The sequence below is a fragment of the Macaca mulatta genome, chromosome 10, assembly GCF_049350105.2.
Source record: "Macaca mulatta isolate MMU2019108-1 chromosome 10, T2T-MMU8v2.0, whole genome shotgun sequence".
Lineage (NCBI taxonomy): Eukaryota > Metazoa > Chordata > Mammalia > Primates > Cercopithecidae > Macaca > Macaca mulatta.
Window position 1 is genome coordinate 80284800 of NC_133415.1, and position 16749 is coordinate 80301548.

General features: G+C 53.3%; 2 protein-coding genes and 1 long non-coding RNA gene across 3 annotated transcripts; 2 read left to right on the plus strand and 1 right to left on the minus strand.

The window, feature by feature from the left end:
- CENPB (centromere protein B) lies at nt 1-2916 on the plus strand. Its single transcript, XM_015149436.3, has one exon. It carries the CDS (start codon nt 271-273, stop codon nt 2080-2082), a length of 1812 nt encoding a protein of 603 aa, XP_015004922.2. The 5' UTR covers nt 1-270; the 3' UTR covers nt 2083-2916.
- Nucleotides 2917-5348: 2432 nt separating this feature from the next.
- Nucleotides 5349-9342, plus strand: SPEF1 (sperm flagellar 1). Its single transcript, NM_001194681.2, is given in 7 exon segments — nt 5349-5635; nt 7321-7432; nt 7797-7953; nt 8158-8197; nt 8342-8402; nt 8597-8720; nt 8822-9342. Coding segments are annotated over 7 exon segments (711 nt in total). The 5' UTR covers nt 5349-5526; the 3' UTR covers nt 8930-9342.
- On the minus strand, nt 7595-9563 carry LOC114670452 (uncharacterized). The gene is made up of 2 exons (XR_003720068.2): nt 9439-9563; nt 7595-8824 (listed from the first exon to the last, which is right to left on the minus strand). It is a non-coding gene; the product is annotated as an uncharacterized LOC114670452 (long non-coding RNA).
- Between the last annotated feature and the right edge of the window lie 7186 nt (nt 9564-16749).

Here is a 16749-nt window from a genome sequence, read left to right on the forward strand (position 1 = left end):
GCCGCGGTACTTCCTGCCTTCCGCGCCCGCGCCGCCCGCCCTCGCCTGCGCCCGTCGCCTGCCGCCCTCCGCCCGGCGACGCGCCCGCCGGCGCCCCCGGAGGTGCCCCCGGCCCGGCCGGGTCGTCGCCCAGCCGCCGCGCCCGCGAGCCGCTTTGTCTCGGGCGGGGCGCGCGGGAGAGGCCGCCAGGTGCCCCCCGCCACGGGCCCGGGCCCCCCGCCCCGGGGCGGCGGCGGCGGCGCCGGGCCCCGGGGCGGGGGGCGCGCCGGGATGGGCCCCAAGCGGCGACAGCTGACGTTCCGGGAGAAGTCACGGATCATCCAGGAGGTGGAAGAGAATCCGGACCTGCGCAAGGGCGAGATCGCGCGGCGCTTCAACATCCCGCCGTCCACGCTGAGCACGATCCTGAAGAACAAGCGCGCCATCCTGGCGTCGGAGCGCAAGTACGGGGTGGCCTCCACCTGCCGCAAGACCAACAAGCTGTCTCCCTACGACAAGCTCGAGGGCTTGCTCATCGCCTGGTTTCAGCAGATCCGCGCCGCCGGCCTGCCGGTCAAGGGCATCATCCTCAAGGAGAAGGCGCTGCGCATAGCCGAGGAGCTGGGCATGGACGACTTCACCGCCTCCAACGGCTGGCTGGACCGCTTCCGCCGACGCCACGGCGTGGTGTCCTGCAGCGGCGTGGCCCGCGCCCGCGCGCGAAACGCTGCCCCCCGCACCCCGGCGGCGCCTGCCAGCCCGGCCGCGGTGCCCTCGGAGGGCAGTGGCGGGAGCACTACTGGTTGGCGCGCTCGGGAGGAGCAGCCGCCGTCGGTGGCCGAGGGCTACGCCTCGCAGGACGTGTTCAGCGCCACCGAGACCAGTCTATGGTACGACTTTCTGCCCGACCAGGCCGCGGGGCTGTGCGGAGGCGACGGACGGCCGCGTCAAGCCACCCAGCGCCTGAGCGTCCTGCTGTGCGCCAATGCCGATGGCAGCGAGAAGCTGCCCCCGCTGGTGGCCGGCAAGTCGGCCAAGCCTCGCGCAGGCCAAGCCGGCCTGCCCTGCGACTACACCGCCAACTCTAAGGGTGGTGTCACTACCCAGGCCCTGGCCAAGTACTTGAAGGCCCTGGACACCCGAATGGCTGCAGAGTCTCGCCGGGTCCTACTGCTGGCCGGCCGCTTGGCTGCTCAGTCCTTGGACACTTCGGGCCTGCGGCATGTGCAGCTGGCCTTCTTCCCGCCGGGCACCGTGCATCCGCTGGAGAGGGGAGTGGTCCAGCAGGTGAAGGGCCACTACCGCCAGGCCATGCTGCTCAAGGCCATGGCCGCGCTAGAGGGCCAGGATCGCTCAGGCCTGCAGCTGGGTCTCACGGAGGCCCTGCACTTTGTGGCTGCCGCCTGGCAGGCAGTGGAGCCTTCGGACATAGCCGCCTGCTTTCGTGAGGCTGGCTTTGGGGGTGGCCCTAATGCCACCATCACCACTTCCCTCAAGAGCGAGGGAGAGGAAGAGGAAGAGGAGGAGGAGGAAGAAGAGGAAGAGGAGGAGGAGGGTGAAGGAGAGGAAGAGGAGGAGGAAGGAGAGGAGGAGGAGGAGGAAGCAGGGGAAGGAGAGGAATTGGGGGAGGAAGAGGAGGTAGAGGAGGAGGGTGATGTTGATGACAGTGATGAAGAAGAGGAGGAAGATGAGGAGAGCTCCTCTGAGGGCTTGGAGGCTGAGGACTGGGCCCAGGGAGTAGTGGAGGCCGGTGGCAGCTTCGGGGGTTATGGTACCCAGGAGGAGGCCCAGTGCCCTACTCTGCATTTCCTGGAAGGTGGGGAGGACTCTGATTCGGACAGTGAGGAAGAGGAGGACGATGAGGAAGAGGATGATGAAGATGAAGATGACGATGATGATGAGGAGGATGGTGATGAGGTGCCTGTACCCAGCTTTGGGGAGGCCATGGCTTACTTCGCCATGGTCAAGAGGTACCTGACCTCCTTCCCCATTGACGACCGCGTGCAGAGCCACATCCTCCACTTGGAACACGATCTGGTTCACGTGACCAGGAAGAACCATGCCAGGCAGGCGGGAGTTCGGGGTCTTGGACATCAAAGCTGAGTCACTGGACCTAGCTGTGCCCCCAACCTAGATTGGCAGCACCACCCCAGGGCAGAGGACTCTCTGGGCACCAGCTGTGCATGGAGCCAGAGTGTGGAGCCCCAGATCCTTTAGTAATGCTTCCCCTGGCCCTGCAACAGGCCTGGTCACCTCGGCTGGGCCGGGGGCTGAGTTCAGCCTCACTGCCTGCTTATTGCCTCTTTCTCAGAATCCTCTTTCCTCCCCATTTGGCCCTGGGCTCAGGGGACCAGGTGGGGCGGGTGGGGAGCTGTCCGGTGCTACCACACCGTGCCCTCAGTGGACTAACCACAGCAGCAGCCAGGGGTGGGCCCTGGAGGTTCCCGGCCGGAGAGTGCCTCTCCCCTCTGCCACCAGGTCTTTGGTGCGGGGGGGACCACAAAGCCATTCTGGGAAGGGCTCCAGAGGAAGGTCCAGCCTAGGCCCCCTGCAAGGCTGGCAGCCCCTACCCCCACCCCCCCGGGCCGCCTCGAGAAGCACAGTTTAACTCACCACGGGCTCCTGAGCCTGCTTCTGCCTGCTTTCCACCTCCCCAGTCCCTTTCTCTGGCCCTGTCCATGTGACTTTGGCCCTTGGTTTTCTCTCCAGATTGGAGGTTTCCAAGAGGTCCCCCACCATGGGAGTGACAATGGGCGCTTCCCTTTTGTGGGCAGCTGCAGGCCCCATGCCTCTCCTCCCTCTCTGGCAGGGTCCCATCCTGGGCAGAGGGGCCTGGGGCTGGGCCCAGAGTCCAGCCATCCAGCTGCTCCTTTCCCAGTTTGATTTCAATAAATCTGTCCACTCCCCTTTTGTGGGGGTGAACATTTTAACAGCCAAGGGTGCATCCTTCATGGTCTGGGCTTGCGTCTGTCTTGGGGGACATATTTGTCCTGGCTTCCTTTGGTCCTTGCTTTGGTGGGACATGGAGGCAAGTGGAGAGGGTGGCCCTGACCCGAAGAGGGGCAGGAGGAGACCTCAAGCTTGGGATCACTTGGCTGGGGCAGGAGGGAGGGAGCCATCAGTCTCTGGGGGCAAATCAATATGCACATGGGGACTAGGCCTACAGAGGCTGGTTTGAAGGCCTTTGCAGGAGTGAAGTCAGGACAGAAAGGAGTGTTGGGGCAGCTTCTGGGGTCCAGATTGGAGTTTGGAGGGGCATATAGGGCACCTTTAGTTTACCTTTGGTGCCTTAAGAGAGAGCCCTTTAGGCCTTTCAGTGATTGGCATCTCCAAGCCTGGTGGCCACCTCTGGGCACAGTGGCAGGAGGAAGGTGAAATTGCTAGGAACAGATTGCAGCCCCAAGAGGCAGAGAATGAGTTGGTCACTCCCTGTGCAGTGCCTTCCAGGGGGGCCCCAGTACAAAGATGAGGTCAGGTCCCTTTGCTGATCCTACCCTTTTTCCTTTCAGAGCCAGCCCCTCCCTACCCCTTCCTCACTGAGGCCCCAGCGGTTCCAACCAGGGAAGGGCCTGGGCTTAAGCAAGGCTGGCAGCTCTGGGCCCCAAACCGGTTTTCCCACCTCACCTGAGGCTGGCACATCACTTCTGTGTTTCCTTCCCAGCCCCAGCCCGCCCTCACCACCAAGTTTCTCCTCCAACACTGGGAATGTTAATGGGGGAGTATCCAGTTCATCTCTTGTCCCTGGCATGCCCTGGTTATTGCCCCTTGTGGAAAATCAACACCACTATATATGACTTTAAAACTAGAAATGGGTGTGACTTCTACTCTTGGCCTGCACTTCTGGCATTCAGGAATCCCCTCCAGGCCTTGAGGACTTTGAAGTGACAACAAAAAGTAGTTGGGATCCCCCTTGCCACCACCTTCCCACCCCAAATCCGAACCCTGGAGTTGGAGACCAGAAAGCTACAAGTAAGCCCCACCTGCTCTGGAGTGAGCAGGAGGGAGCATGGCCTGCTTGCCCAGGTGCTCCTGTTTAACCCAGCTCCCTCACCGCAGGTTCCAACAAGGCGAATTACTTCCATTTGTCTCCTGTGAAAAAGAACACTTCTTGCTGGAACTGAGACTGTCTCATTAATGATAGTACCAGCTGATACTAATAGGGGCCCTGTTCTGTGCTAAATGCTTTAGATGCTCACAAAGCCCCTATAAGGTAGGTAAAGCCAAGAGAAACCAGGCAGAGGTCTGATCAGGTGCCCAAGGCCACGCGGTTAGTCAAGCTGTTTTCCCATCCTGACTAGAAGTACCTCTTCACTAAGGAGGGACCCATATTCCTAACCCTCCTAAGGGTAGTGCTGTTTTGGAATGAAACTGGGTACTGCAATGAATTTCTTTCTTCCTTTCTTTCTTTCTTTCTTTCTTTTCTTTCTTTTCTTTCTTTTCTTTCTTTTCTTTCTTTTTTGGAGATGGAGTCCCGCTCTGTCACCTAGGCTGGAGTGCAATAGCACGATCTCAGCTCACTGCAACCTTTGACTCCCGGGTTCAGGCGATTCTCTTGCCTCAGCCTCCTCAGTGGCTGGGATTACAGGCACCCGCCACCACACCTGGCTAACATTTTTGCATTTTTAGTAGAGACGGGGTTTTGCCATGTTGGCAAGGCTGGTCTCGAACTACTGAGCTCAGGTGATCTGCTCACCTCGGCCTCCCAAAGTGCTGGGATTACAGGCGTGAGCCACTGTGCCCTGCCTGAAATGAATTTCTAATCCATGGAAGAATAGCTAGCTCATTGATGGGAGATGAGGGGTTTGGGACAAATAAGTGAGAACCATCGTCATTTCACAAAGGAGGAAATGGAGTTAAGAAGTTAAATGACCTGCCCAAGGTACTGGCCTTGAACTCTGGTGTTCTCCCTGGGAGTCTGGGTTACCTATTAAATACCCCACTAGAACACTGCTGGGAAGGGCGAGTGGCGATGACCCCATGAGCATAGAGTTTTGGAGAGGGACGAAGCAGGAAGCAGTTGTACCACGCAATCCAGTTGGGTGGCAGATTATCAACAGTGCACCCCCAAATAAAGCTGACAAACACTGGAGTGCTCCCTTCGTTTGGGACTAAAGGGCTAAAGGGCCAAGAAGCGGAATCCCCACCCTAGGTGTGCAGATGCAGGAATTCTGAGGGTCTGATTGGCTTTGGCTGGTCCCAGAGTGGGTGAGTGACTGGTCAGCAGGTGGCGTGGGCACAGAAGTGATGCTTTCTTGGGAAGAAGAAAAGGACAGCTAACCGCCTTTTCAAAGCTTGGGCCTGAGAGGAGGTAGCGGGGAGGGGATAAAACTACAACTCCCAGAAGTCTTTGCTCCCAGGCGAGGCAGGGGATGGTTTCCATGGTTTCAGAAAACAATATGGCCGCTCCCAGCTGGGACGTGAGTGTCTGGATTAGGCAGGCAGAGGCAGTTACGGGCTTCTGCAGTGGCAAGAAAGGAAGCGCCTGAAGGGTCGTGAGGCTGGGGCTGGACCCGGCACCGCTGGGGCGGCCAGGCCTTGAGGACGCCAATGGCGAGCAGCGTGGACGAGGAGGCGCTGCACCAGCTGTACCTGTGGGTAGACAACATACCTCTGTCCCGGCCCAAGCGAAACCTCTCCCGGGACTTTAGTGATGGAGGTGTGTGCCCCTGTGTGTCTGCATGTTCTGTCCTGTATGTTCGTGTGTGATGGGTCTCTGTGCAAACTCTTTGTGTTTGTGTGCGTGTAGGGGTGGGGAGGAATCTGTCTCCTGGGACTTCAGATTGTAGACGTGTGTGCTTGTTTTCTATTTGCATCTGTGTGTGAACGATGTGTGCCCATATATGTATGTCTACATGTTCTATCCTGCGTGCATGTGGGGGGATGTGCCTCTAACTCCCTCCAGGGACATTAGTGATTAAGATATGTGTCTGCATATTTATTTGTGCATTTCTGTATGTGCTCACTCATTGCTATGTGTTCTATATTTGACTTGTGGGAGTCTGAGTATGTGTGTGTTCACATGTGTGTGTTCATATGTGTGTTGACATGTTTAGTCCTGTATTTGTGGGGGTTTGTGTGCTTGTGTTTCTTTGTGCTTGTGAAGGTGTTTGTGTTTCTAGGAATGTCTCCTGGGGTCTCAGTGACACAAATACTTACCTGTCATCTCATGTCAAGTACTTCTGTGCATCTCTATATTTGGGGAGGCTGTGTGCATATGTGGCTTTTTGTGCTTCTGTTTATGTGTGTTTTACATGTGTGCCTAGCATGTGTTTGTTCTATGTGTCTACACATTCTGCCCTATGTATCTATATGTAGAGAGATCTTATCACATGTGTCTCTGCTTATGTGACTCTTTTACTCTCCTGGAACTGTGGTGTTGGAGTGTGTGTGTGTGTATCATGCATCCATGTGAATTCCCTGGGCTCCTGAAAGCCTCTCTTGGAGACTTGTTCTCTCTCTCTCTCTCTCTCTCTTTTTTTTTTCTTGTTGCCCAGGCTGGAGTGCAGTGGCATGATCTCAGCTCACTGCAACCTCCACCTTCTAAGTTCAAGCGATTCTTCTGCCTCAGCCACCCAAGTAGCTGGGATTACATGCACCACCACACCCAGCTAATTATTGTTTTTTTTTTTTTTTTTTTTTTTTTTTGAGACAGAGTCTTGCTCTGTCACCCAGGCTGGAGCGCAGTGGCCGGATCTCGGCTCACTGCAAGCTCCGCCTCCCGGGTTTACGCCATTCTCCTGCCTCAGCCTCCCGAGTAGCTGGGACTACAGGCGCCCGCCACCTCGCCCGGTTAGTTTTTTGTATTTTTTAGTAGAGACGGGGTTTCACTGTGTTAGCCAGGATGGTCTCGATCTCCTGACCTCGTGATCCGCCCATCTCGGCCTCCCAAAGTGCTGGGATTACAGGCTTGAGCCACCAAGCCCGGCCTAATTATTGTATTTTTAGTAGAGATGGGGTTTCACCATGTTGGCCAGGCTGTTCTCGAACTCCTGGCTTCGGGTGATACGCCTGCCTCAGCCTCCCAAAATGTTGGGATTATAGATGTGAGCCACTGTGCTGGCTGACTCATTCTCTACTAGAGGACCAGGGACTCAGTATTCCCGTTCCTAAATTCATGGGGAAGGGATGCAGCTCCTCTGAGGTATGCTGGAGACTTAGTCTCCTCTACCTATGACTAATCTTAATGTTTTTGTCTCCCTCCTTATCCTTCCCCTTTCTGCATCTCCACCCCTCCATTGGGTTCCACTGCTCTGCCATGCCTGATTCTCCCACCCACCTTCTCTCCCCTCTTTCTTCCTTACCCATGCCCCCACCTTCCATATCTGCTCCCCTCTCCCTCAGTCCTAGTTGCAGAGGTCATCAAGTTTTACTTCCCCAAGATGGTGGAGATGCACAATTATGTCCCCGCCAACTCTCTCCAGCAGAAACTCAGCAACTGGGGTCATCTGAACAGGTAACAGAATACCTGGGTGCAGGAGTGGGAATCTCTAGTCCCCACTCTGGGTTCCCAGGAAGGACTACCCCAGCCCCATCATCTCCTATGGTCTTGGTTGCCCAGGCTGAGACTGTTTTGGTGGCAGGGTGGGGAGGGTCAACGCAGACAGAATTCGTCCGATTACAAAATGAAAAGACTATTCTATTCGGAAGGAGGCAAGGAACCTCGGTACACCCACACAAGGAAGCTCAGATGCAATGCCCTTCCACTCCCCCAGGGCTGTGCACTCAGAACTGCAACCACCATGCCCCCTTCCCTCTCCCCCGTCCCCTCGCTTCATTTCCCCAGGACCCAATCCGCTATCCCTGTGTCTACCCCTCAGGAAGGTGCTGAAGAGGCTGAACTTTTCAGTACCGGATGACGTGATGCGCAAGATCGCAGAGTGCGCCCCAGGTGTGGTGGAGCTGGTGCTTATACCGCTGAGGCAGCGCCTGGAGGAGAGGCAGAGGCGCAGGAAGCAGGGCACTGGTTCCTTACAGGTGCCACCCCGCTCGAGCTTCTCCCACTGCTCTGGGGGCTGGGTGGGGGGCACTCCCCGGACCACAGAAAGGCCAGCCTGGGTGATAAGTGTGGGGGAGGGGTGCTTGGCTAATAGAGTCTGGCCTGGGGGCCGGTGGAAGGGACATAGGGCTCCTTGGGGATGACTGAGCCTGGGCTCACAGCGGACCCCGGGGTTCTTTCAGGAGCTGGCTCCCCAGGATGGCAGTGGCTACATGGATGTGGGTAAGGTGGCCTTTTCCATTTCTTCCTCCCCAGTGGAGCTTTCCTTCTGTCCTTCTTCCTGTCGCTTGTGAGAGTGGAACTGGGGCCAGGGAAGCAGGAAAGTGAGACTCCAGCACAGTCATTCCTCCACTTGCCTTGTCTCAGGTTTATCCCAGAAGGCCCGAGGTGAAGGTGCCCTGGACCCCCAGGGAGAGGGTCAGCTCAGGTAAAGAAGCTGGGAGTTCCCGACTTCATCAGGCTGGTGATCTCTGCACACAGCTGGGGTTGGGGGGCAGGGTAGGCTGAGCTTGAGGCACGAAAGGGGCTAGAGGGGGAGAAGGGAAGGCCTGGTCGAGGGCACTGGAAGGGTGAGTGTAGGGCCCGAGGTCCAAGCCTCCGCTAAGCTGCTTCCCACCCCAGCGGGGTACGGCCGCCGGCGCCTCGGCCTCCGGCGTATAACCAGGCGTTGCAGGGCGACCCGAGCTTCGTCCTCCAGATCGCTGAAAAGGAGCAGGAGCTGTTGGCCTCGCAGGAGACCGTGCAGGTGAGGGGTCTAGGAAGGCTGCGGGTGGGGAGTCGTGGCTAGCAGAGGCCAGGTAGGAGGGAGCAGGCCGCCGGACTTGACCCTTGTGCGGCGCGGCTTAGGTCCTGCAGATGAAGGTAAGGCGCCTGGAGCACCTGCTCCAGCTCAAGAACGTGCGGATCGAAGACCTCTCCCGGCGGCTCCAGCAGGCAGAGCGGAAGCAGCGGTGAGCGGCTGCCCGGGCCGCGCGGGGACGCTCCGGTACCCGCCAGAGCCCCGACTCCGCGCCCGACCCGCCCACCGATGGACAGACCACTGGGAGGGCGGAGCCCGCTGCTCTCAGGAGCCTCTTGGGGCCCGAGTGCCCTCCTTCCTTGGGATGGGTGAGCGTGGGAGGAGGTGGGACAGGAACTCTGGGAGCGGAGGCCCGGGACTGAGCCGCCTCCTCCCACTCCATCCGGGTCAGGAGAATGGACCGCTTTCCAGAGCCCAGAAGCCACGTGCAGAGACCTAGCCTGCCCCCCAAAGCTGTGTCCAACACCTCGGGCCCGGCCTTACAGCCCCCCGCGCTGGGCCTTGGGGGGCGGTCCCCTGGCTCTGTCCACACCCCCAGAATCAGGTACCCGCGCAGCTCCGAGGACGGCTGCGTCTCCACCCGGGCTAGTTCCCCATGCCCTCAGCCATGGGGGAATCTGCCCTGGGTCGCTGAGGGGCTCCCCTGCCCCTCCTGGGAGCTTACCTGGGACCCACCTCGGCGATGGAGACCGCAGCAGCTGGAGAGGAAAGGGTGAGGAGTGGGATCGCCAGGAGAAGGGAGGACATCAACAATGTGCCTGTAGCAGTCGCCCCTCCCTCCTCCCACACGGAGTACTGAGGGGGAAGGTTTGAAGGATAAGGCTCAGGGCTGCCCCATTAAAGTTAGTGTTCTGTTCCATTTCCTGTGCCTGCCTTCTCTTTCTGCATTGATCTCTGAGGGGAGCGAGTTTCTGCTTCCCTTGTCCTCGATCTCCCCACCTCCGCCTTGAGTGAAAGAGCTTTCTGGACCCAGAGTGGGTCTCATCTTGTGGGTGGCTGGGTCCTGTGTGGCCACAGCTTGGTAGGTTGATGATATCACCAGGGGTCAGGTTATGGGCAGGATGACAGCCTAACTTTTTTTTTTTTTTTTTTTTTTTTTTTTTTTTTTTGCGACGGAATCTCGCTCTGTCACCCAGGCTGGAGTGCAGTGGCGAGATCTCAGCTCACTGCAAGCTCCGTCTCCCGGGTTCACGCCATTCTCCTGCCTCAGCCTCCTGAGTAGCTGGGACTACAGGTGCCCGCCACCACGCCTGACTAATTTTTTTTTTTTGTATTTTTAGTGGAGACAGGGTTTCACCATGTTAGTCAGGATGGCCTCGATCTCCTGACCTCGTGATCCACCCGCCTTGGCCTCCCAAAGTGTTGGGATTACAGGCGTGAGCCACCGCACCCCGCCACAGCCTAACTTCTAACCCTGGCCTTAGATTGACCCCCAAACCCACCCTCACAGTGTTCTCCAACCTTGTCCAAACCCAACCTCAAACCCAGGTTTCAGATTCTTCCCAAATGTTGCCACGCACTCACGGTCAACCCTATGTATGACCGCTAACCCAGCCCTCTGTAGGACTGTCCTCCCTGCTCCTGTACAACTCCAACCCTGCCCACAGATGATCCCAACTTCAATGGATTGAGGCCAAGCTTTACTCCTAACCCTGGCCCACACACTACAGCCATGGCGTGACCCTAACTTTAATGGTTTTCTGACTACCAGTAATGTGGAACATTTGTAAATCCTAAGATCCATCGGGGCGTGGTGGCTCAGGCCTGTAATCCCAGCACTTTGGGAGGCCAAGGCGGGTGGGTCACTTGAGGTCAGGAGTTCAAGACCAGCCTGGCCAACATGGTGAAAACTCATCTCTATTAAAAATACAAAAAATTAGCCAGGCGTGGTGACAGACACCTGTAATCCCAGCTACTTGGGAAGTTGAGGCAGGAGAATTGCTTGAAGCTGGGAGGCAGAGGTTTCAGTGAGCCAAGATCACACCACTGCACTCCAGCCTGGGCAACATAATGAGACTCTGTCTCAAAACAAAACAAACATCCTGAGATCCAACAATTCTGTTCCTAGGCATATACTCAGCACATACCCAAGGGAAACCTAGCCTCTTGTGTCCTGTGTTGTGGGAGACATGTAACAGCAACGTTCATAGCAACAATCTTTTTGTTTGTTTGTTTTTTCTTTTTTTTTTTTTTTGAGATGGAGTCTCGCTCTGTCGTCCAGGCTGGAGTGCAGTTGCACGATCTCGGCTCACTGCAACCTCCACCTCCTGAGTTCAAGCGATTCTCTTGCCTCAGCCTCCCAAGTAGCTGGGATTATAGGCACATGCCACCACATCTGGCTAATTTTTAATATTTTTGGTAGAGACAGGTTTTACCATGTTGGCCAGGCTGGCCTCAAATTCCTGACCTCAAATCATCCACCTGCCTTGGCCTCCCAAAGTGCTGGGATTACAGGCATGAGCCACCATATCTAGCCTATAGGAGCACTCTTTGTAATAGCAAAAGAATTGAAAAGAACCTATACAAGTTATCCCTTACTATGTAGCAAATTACCACCAATTTAACAGCTTAGAACAACACATACTTATTATTATATCTCACATTTTCTGTGGGTCAAGAGTCCAGGCAAGGCTTGGCTGGGTCCTCTGCTTCAGTGTTTCTTTCCTACAAGGCTGGAAGCAAAGGGCCAACCAGAACTGCAGTTTCATCTGAAGGCACAACTGGGGAAGGATCTAGGCTTTCAGGCTTACTTGGTTGTTGACTCAATTCACTTCCTAGTGGGCTGTCAGACTAGAGGCTTTAGTGTTTTACTGGTTGTTGGCTGATGGCCACTGTCATTTCCTTGACACATGGCCATCTCTAGTATGGTAGCTTACTTCATCAAAGCCAGGAAGGGAGAGAGTTGATAATCTGCTACCAACAAGGGAGTTATAGGCCTGGTGCTGTGGCAGAGGTGCACTTCTCAGAGACAGACTTAGCTATATCTGGATACCAGGAGCAGAGGCCTCAAAGAGGAAGAACCTTCAGGACCTGGCCCAGCCTCTGCCATGCAGGAGGCCAACAGGTGAGGTTGTGACACCAGTCATCAAACCTGTATTCTGGGCCCACAGTGCTACTGCTAAGGCAGAACTATTAGCCTGCCCTGTCTCCTGGTCCTTGGGCCACTCTATCAGCCATTCCTACTAGCTTTACATATAGCAGCCTACAGGTGAGGTTACATGGATAAAAGTTTCAGAAAATAGAACTCTGGGGGCACATTGCAGACTATGGAGAGATCATGGTGCTAGAGCAAGGGTCAGTGTGTGTGAAGGGCTAATGGTTAGTTCAGGGCAAGTGGAGGGTCAGGTGGAGCCAGTGTTAACCTAAGACCAGGTGGAGCGCGTGGATGGGGCTCAGAACAGGGTCAGGAGTAGTCAGCAATTTTTATTTCATTTATTATTGAATATTTTAAATATTGCTGAATGGGACTAAATATAATCCTTTGTTCATGACACTCTCTCCCCATTTGTCCATAATCAACTCACTTATGAACACCTATAAACCCACCTCCTGCCCCAAGAATGGAATTATTACAAATAACTTACACCTGCCATGTGCTTCTTGCATCTCCCCCTTGCTTCCACTCAGATATAACCACCATCCTAGATTTCATCCTTCCATTGCTTTTTCCTCCTTGTGGTAGACAGCTCCTAACGTGGCTCCCAGTAATCCCTGACTCCTGGTCGTCACCCCCATGTGTATCCCTTTCCTTGAATATAGGCTGGACTTAATGACTTGCTTCTGATAAGTAGAATACAGCAAATGTGATAGGATGTCAACTTTTGTGATTACATTAGATAAGATAATAACTCCCTTATTTTTAAATTTTTAAAAATTTTTTCTTTCTTTTTTTTTTTTTTTTTTTGAGACAGAGTATTGCTTTGTCACTCAGGCTGGAGTGCAGTGGTGCGATCTCGGCTCACTGCACCCTCCAGCTCCCTGGTTCAAGTGATTCTCCTGTCTCAGCCTCTCCAGTAGCTGGGATTACAGGCATGTGCCACCACGCCTGGCTAATTTTTGTATTTTTAGTAGAGACGGGGTTCCACCATATTGGTCAAGCTGGTCTCAAACTCCTGACCTCAGGTGATCCACCAGCCTCAGCCTCCCAAAGTGCTGGGATTACAGCCGTGAGCCGCCGGTGGCGCCCAGCCATAACACCCTTCTTTTTTAGAGACAGGGTTTTACTCTGTTGCCCAGGCTGGAGTGCAGTGGCACAATCTTGGCTAACTGCAACCCTGGCCTCCCAGGTTCAACCAATCTTCCCACCTCAGCCTCCTGAACAGGTGGGAAGACAGGTGTATACCACCATGTCCAACTAATTTTTTTTTTTTTTTTAATGAGACGGAGTCTCGCTCTGTCGTCCAGGCTGGAGTGCAGTGGCATGATCTCGGCTCACTGCAACATCCGCTTCCCAGGTTCAAGCGATTCTCCTGCCTCAGCCTTCTGAGTAGCTGGAATTACAGGCACCTGCCACTACGCCCAACTAATTTTTGTATTTTCAGTAGAGATGGTGTTTCACCATGTTGATCTAGCTGGTCTCGAACTTCTAACCTCAGGTGATCCACCCACCTCGGCCTCCCAAAGTGCTGGGATTACAGGTGTAAGCCACTGCACCTGGTCTTTTTTTTTTTTTTTTTTTTTTGTAGAGACAGGATCTCGCTTTGTTACCCAGGCTGGTCTCCAACTCCTATGTTCAAGTGAGCCTCCTGCCTCGGCCTCCCAAAGTGCTGGGGATTACAGTGCTTGGCCCCTCTCCTCTCTCTAACTGACACTAAATCCGCTATCTTCTGGTTCATTCATTTGTTCTTTCCTCTAATATTTATTGAGTACCTACTACGTACTAAATACCAGGAATACAAAAGTGAGTATAAAATATGATTTGTTCCCTCCAGTGTTCACAACCCTACAGGAGAGGAAGGCATGCAAGGTTATTTAAACTTTGTTACTTAATGTTTTCAATAGATAAAACATATATATGATTTTTAAAAAACACATAAAAAGTGAAAAATTTTCTTGTTCCCAGCACATCTCTAATAGGGAACATCTATCTTTAGTTTTTATGTATCCTTCCAGAATGACTTTATGTGACTATAAACAAACATGCACATTTGTCGTACTCTTATTTTTGAGACAGAGTCTTGCTCTGTCACCCAGGCTGGAGTGTAGTGGCACAATTTCAGTTCACTGCACCCTCCACCTCCTGGGTTCAAGTGATTCTTGTGCCTAGGCCTCCTGAGTAGCTGGGACTACAGGCACAACCCACCATGCCTGGCTAATTTTTATATATTTAGTAGAGATGGGGTTTCGCCATGTTGACCTGAGCACCTGAGCTCAAATGAACCGCCCGCCTTGGCCTCCCAAAGTGCTGGGCAAACAGGCGTAAACCACTGCACCTGGCTAAGGTTAACTTTATTTATTTATTTATTTATTTATTTTTTGAGACAGAGTCTCGCTCTGTTGCCTAGGCTGTAGTGCAGTGGCACAATCTCAGCTCACTGCAAGCTCTGCCTCCTGGGTTCACGCCATTCTCCTGCCTCAGCCTCCCGAGTAGCTGGAACTGCAGGTGCCCGCCACCACACCCGGCTAATTTTTGTATTTTTAGTAGAGACGGGGTTTCACCTTATTAGCCAGGATGGTCTCGATCTCCTGACTTTGTGATCCACCCACCTCAGCCTCCCAAAGTGCTGGGATTACAGATGTGAGCCATCGCGCCCGGCCTAAGGTTAACATTTAAATCAGCAGATGAGGCTGGGCATGGTGGCTCATGCCTGTAATCCCAGCACTTTGGGAGGCCTAGGCGGGTGGATTGCCTAGGTGGTCAGGAGTTCAAGACCAGCCTGGCCAACATGGCAAAACCCCATCTCTACTAAAAATACAAAAATTAGCTGGGCGTGGTGGCACAAGCCTGTAATCCCAGCTACTCAGGAGGCTGAGGCAAGAGAATCACTTGAATCCAGGAGGCGGAGGTTGCAGTGAACCAAGATTGTGCAACTGCACTCCAGTCTGGGCAACAGAGTGAGACCCTGTTTCAAAAGTAAATAAATAATGCTGGATGCAGTGGCTCACACCTATATAATCCCAGTACTTTGGGAGGCCAAGGCGGGCAGATCACCTGAGGTCAGGAATTCAAGACCAGCCTGGCCAACATGATGAAAACCCCATCTACTAAAAATACAAAAATTAGCCAGGCGGGGTGATGAGTGCCTGTAATCCCAGCTACTCGAGAGGCTGAGGCAGGAGAATCGCTTGAACCGGGGAGGTGGAGGTTGCAGGGAACCAAGATCATGCCACTGCACTCTGGCCTGGGCAACAGAGTGAGAATCCATTTCAAAAAACAAAAGGAAAAAAGAAACAAATCAGCAGATGAGTGAAACAGATTTCCCTCCCTAAGGTGAGTGGGCCATATCCAGTCAGTTGAGACCTAAATAGAAGAAAAAGGCTGGCCCTCCTCAAATAAGAGAGAATTTTTATTGCCTGGTGGCCTTTGAATGGGAGCATCAGCTTTTTTCTTACCTTTGGGCTCAAACTAAAACATTGATTCTTCCTTGGTCTCATACCTCCTGGCCTTTGGACTGGAGCTACATCATTGACTTTCCTGGTTCTCAGGTATTTGGACTCAGACTGGAACTAAACCATTGGCTCTCCTGGGTCTCCAACTTGCCAACTCACCCTGTAGCTCTTGGGACTGGTCAGACTCCATAATTTTGTGAGCCAATTCCTTATAATATGTCAGTCTTTCCTATCCGCCCTCTTTCCTGGTTCTGTTTCTCTGGAGAATCCTAGCTAATACAAAATTTTCCTTAGCAGGTTGGGCACGGTAGCTCACGCCTGTAATCCTAGCATTTTGGGAGGCTGAGGTGGGTGGATCGCTTGAGGCCAGGAGTTCGAGATAAGCCTGGATAACATTGCAAAACCCCATCTCTACTAAAAATACAAAAATTATCCCGACATAGTGGCTCATGCCTGTAATCCTGGCTACTTGGGAAGACATTGAAAACTTCCTCTTTTTTTTTTTTTTTTTAAGTCATATAAGATTATATTGTCTGTACCAAATTTATTTAAGAAGTCCTCTATTTATGGACATTTGAGTTATTTCCAATCTTTTGTTATTACAAGAATGCAACAATAAATAACCTCATACATTCATGATTTAGTATCATGTGGAAGTATATCTGAATGATAAATTCCAGAACTGGGGTTGCTAGATCAAAGAATATATGCACCTGTAATCTTTGTTGTGTTTTTCTTTTTCTTTTCTTTTTATTTTTTTGAGTCGGAGTCTCACACTATCGCCCAGGCTGCAGTGCAATGGCGCTATCTTGGCTCACTGCAACCTCTGCCTCCCGGGTTCAAGCGATTCTCCTGCCTCAACCTCCTGGGTAGCTGACATTACAGGCACCTGCCACCATGCCTGGCTAATTTTTTGTATTTTTAGTAGAGATGGGGTTTCACCAGGCTGTTTTTTTTTTTTCTTTTTTTTTGTGTGTATGCATTTGTAATCTTGATAGTTGTTGTGAAATTGTCCTCTACAAGGGCATGGCTGAGAGGAGAGACTGAAGACTGGTAGTCCATTGCCCTGCTTTGTTTGGTTTGCATGGTGTAGCGTTTTTTACAAAATTGCAAATTTTTATGTTGATGAGGATGTGAAGCAACAGGAACTCTTATACTCTGCTAATGGGAGTGTAAGTAAGTACAATCATTTTGGAAAACAATTTGCCAGTTTCTTTTAAACACATGCCATGGCTGGGTGCAGTGGCTCATGCCTGTAATCCCAGCACTTTGGGAGTCCAAGGTGGGTTGATCACCTGAGGTCAGGAGTTCGAGACCAGCCTGGCCAACATGATGAAACCCTGTCTCTATTAAAAATACAAAAAAATTGGCCAGGCATGGTGGCTCATGCCTGTAATCTCAGCACTTTAGGAGGCCGAGGTGGGCT